Source organism: Limulus polyphemus, unplaced genomic scaffold (genome assembly GCF_000517525.1).
Source record: "Limulus polyphemus unplaced genomic scaffold, Limulus_polyphemus-2.1.2 Scaffold11251, whole genome shotgun sequence".
Lineage (NCBI taxonomy): Eukaryota > Metazoa > Arthropoda > Merostomata > Xiphosura > Limulidae > Limulus > Limulus polyphemus.
In genome coordinates, this window is record NW_013676861.1 from 9,325 (window position 1) to 12,396 (window position 3,072).

General features: G+C 35.4%; 1 protein-coding gene across 1 annotated transcript in view; it reads right to left on the reverse strand.

Moving 5' to 3' along the window:
• Positions 1-733: 733 nt before the first annotated feature.
• The window catches only part of LOC111083796, a 5,603-nt gene continuing 3,264 nt past the window's right edge, over positions 734-3,072 (reverse strand). Inside the window, exons 2-4 of the mRNA XM_022380490.1 lie at positions 2,393-2,475; positions 1,101-1,220; positions 734-739 (exon numbers count right to left, since the gene is read on the reverse strand). Coding sequence (XP_022236198.1) covers positions 734-739; positions 1,101-1,220; positions 2,393-2,475 — 209 coding nt within the window. The remainder of the gene's footprint in view (positions 740-1,100; positions 1,221-2,392; positions 2,476-3,072) is intronic.

The window sequence follows — 3,072 nt, forward strand, 5'->3', positions numbered from 1 at the left end:
GTGTAGCTTTGCGCGAAATTCAAATATAGAACAAAGTTGTTTTTTTAATATGTTTTGTAGGTAAGTTGTGTCATAGTGTTTCTTTAATGCAGCCCTCCAGTGGCAAGTCTGCAGGCTTATGACGCTGAAAATAGAGTTTCGATTCCCGTGGTGGACAGAGCACAGATAGCTAGCCATTGTATAGCTTTGCGCTTAACAACAAGAAGCCAATTCTTTAATATCAGTTTATTGTTTAAAATATTTGATCACTTTATTATGTATTTTTAATATTATTTCATTCTCAGTACATGGATTTAGAATTAATACAGATCTCCCAACCTGAATTGAGATTTTAGTGGGTTTACAGCCGACAATGTCTCGAACACCGAGGACGAAACGATGTATTCTAAACATTATAAGTATATTGAATTAGCTATATTAATTAGGAGGTTAATTAATAGTTCCCGTCCTTATACGTAGCTCGTTCTGATCAGAAGTTAACCGTGATTTATTCTATAAAAGAAGAAGAAAAAAAAAAGGTTACTAGTCAGTATTTCACCTTTTTATAGTCGGTAAGTCTGAAGGCTTATGACACTAAAAACCAGGTTTCGATACCTATGGTGGGCACGGATAGCCCATTGTATAGCTTTGCGCTTAGCAACAAAACAAATAGCAAATAAAACGAAAACGACAGTGTAATTAAAACTGGATAACGTAGTTAGAGGCAGGAGTTGCTGGATATTACGTGAAGTTTTTAAATCTAAAAAAATAATGAAATGCCAATTCTTACATAATTACAGAGAGAGAGAGGCGAACTTTGCATATGTATATAGTAAATATTGCCCCCAGTGGCTCAGAGGTATGACCTCAGACATATAACACGTTTCGATACCCGCAGTGGATAAAGCACAGCTAGCACATTGTGTTGCTTTGTGCTTAACAACAAAGATATTATACACTAACAAAGGGTATATATATATATATTACACGAATGTCTACTGATGAAAAATATCTAATTATTGAATGAAGTGGCGTTTGTTTATAAAAATAAACAGAGATTATAAAAATAAGTTTAAATATGATACGTAAATGTTTTTTTTGTTTTTGTTTTTTCGGTTAACATAAAAAAGAAATATCCATACCTTTAGACGATATCCGTAGTACCCCGTGCCACAGACGTTTGCAAAAATAGTGAGGGCTAAGACAACCATCCAAGTCAACAATATACACCTGGAGTTAGCCTGAAAGACAGTAACGACAAGGCTGCTGTGTAGTTTGTATTATAAAAACAAGAGGGAATCCTCAGTAGCTGCGGCACTTAAAATTCTTTTAGGCAGGATTAGAGTGATTTCAACTATCATACCTTTTTTATTAGCTATATTTTTATGGGCCCGGCATGGCCAGGTGGTTAGGGCGCTCGACTCGTAATCTGAGGGGCGTTATAATTTGACGGTGAATCCCACTATTCGTTGGTAACAGAGTAGCCCAAGAGATGGCGGTGGGTAGTGATCACTAGCTGCTTTCCCTCTAGTCTTACACTGCTAAATTAGGGACGGCTAGCGCAGATAGCCCTCGTGTAGCTTTTCGCGAAATTCAAAACAAATAAACAAACAAACTATATTTTTATGCACCAGCAGTACCAAACGTGGGGCACGCGTATACCCGATTCAATTTTATTGCTCATCAGGATCTCTACCAACCTACCCTCAAGTTGAAATTCTTTTCGGCAGAATTAGAGTAAATTAATCTTGGGCGTGGTCAAATACATCAATCGAAAGGGTTTGACCTTCTGTAATTAGATCTCAAATCGGTCAAGAGAGGACGAAAATATAAGTTAAAGCTTGCATTTGTAAACCCCACCCCCCAAAAAAAAACTCAGAGCCGTTCAGCCGCGGCTGAAAAGAAACTATTATCTAGAGCGCGAGGAAAGATTGCATAATTACTTTGTATGAACATAGGTCACATTTACAGACAGCAAAATCTTTATAGAAGTTCTGAGATATTCAATAAGAGAAAAAGAAAAAAAAATCCTAAAACAGCTTTAAAGTTCAATTATTTTACTAAGCACGTTTGTCAGTTATCCATTTAAAAATTTCGTTAAGATTTAATTTAAATAGGTTTTCGTCCCCCCCCCCCAAAGTGGCACAGCGGCATGTCTACGGACTTACAACGCTAGAAACCTGGTTTCGATACCCGTGGTGGGCAGAGGACAGATAACCCTCGTGTAGCTTTGTGCATAATTAAAAACAAACAAACAATAAACAGGTTTTCATAATCGTTCCATTATATCTGCTTTTCAAAACAACAACTTATGACATGTTTGATAAACATCAACCTTGTTGCTTTAATAAATCGGGAGTTTTAATTATTTTTTTTTATTTCTAGTAGGATTAGTAATTAACTATCTACGTACCGAGTTTCCACATAAAAGAAGCATCGAACACGTGAACCATAAAGAGTTAAGGGCTATCGCAGCCATGATTATTATTTCATCCACTGAAAAAAAAACCAAAAAAACATAGTAAGTATAAAAGCTTAAACACGAGAGTGTTTTTTTTTTTATCTAACAGCTACACCAAGATAGAGTATTAATAATTGATTTACTGTTCACCTTCTGCTATTGGATAAAGTAAGATTATCAGTTAAAATAAATCACAAAAAAGTACAATATTAAAAACAGTTTATGGGTTTCAACAAGCACGAACCAGTCGTCATTAGCATTAGTCGTTTAACTGCTACAAATGGTTAAAGTAGAAGTATTAGCATTTCGGTTTCTGCCGTTTTTTAACCATTTGTAGCAGTTAAACGACAGAAACCGAAATACTAATACTTCTACTTTAACCATTTCTAGCAGATAAACGGCGTAGAAGTATTAGCATTTCGGTTTCTGTCGTTTATCTGCTAGAAATGGTTAAAGTAGAAGTATTAGCATTTCGGTTTTTGCCGTTTATCTGCTAGAAATGGTTAAAGTAGAAGTATTAGCATTTCGGTTTCTGCCGTTTAACTGCTAGAAATGGTTAAAGTAGAAGTATTAGCATTTCGGTTTCTACCGTTTATCTGCTAGAAATAGTTAAAGTAGAAGTATTAGCATTT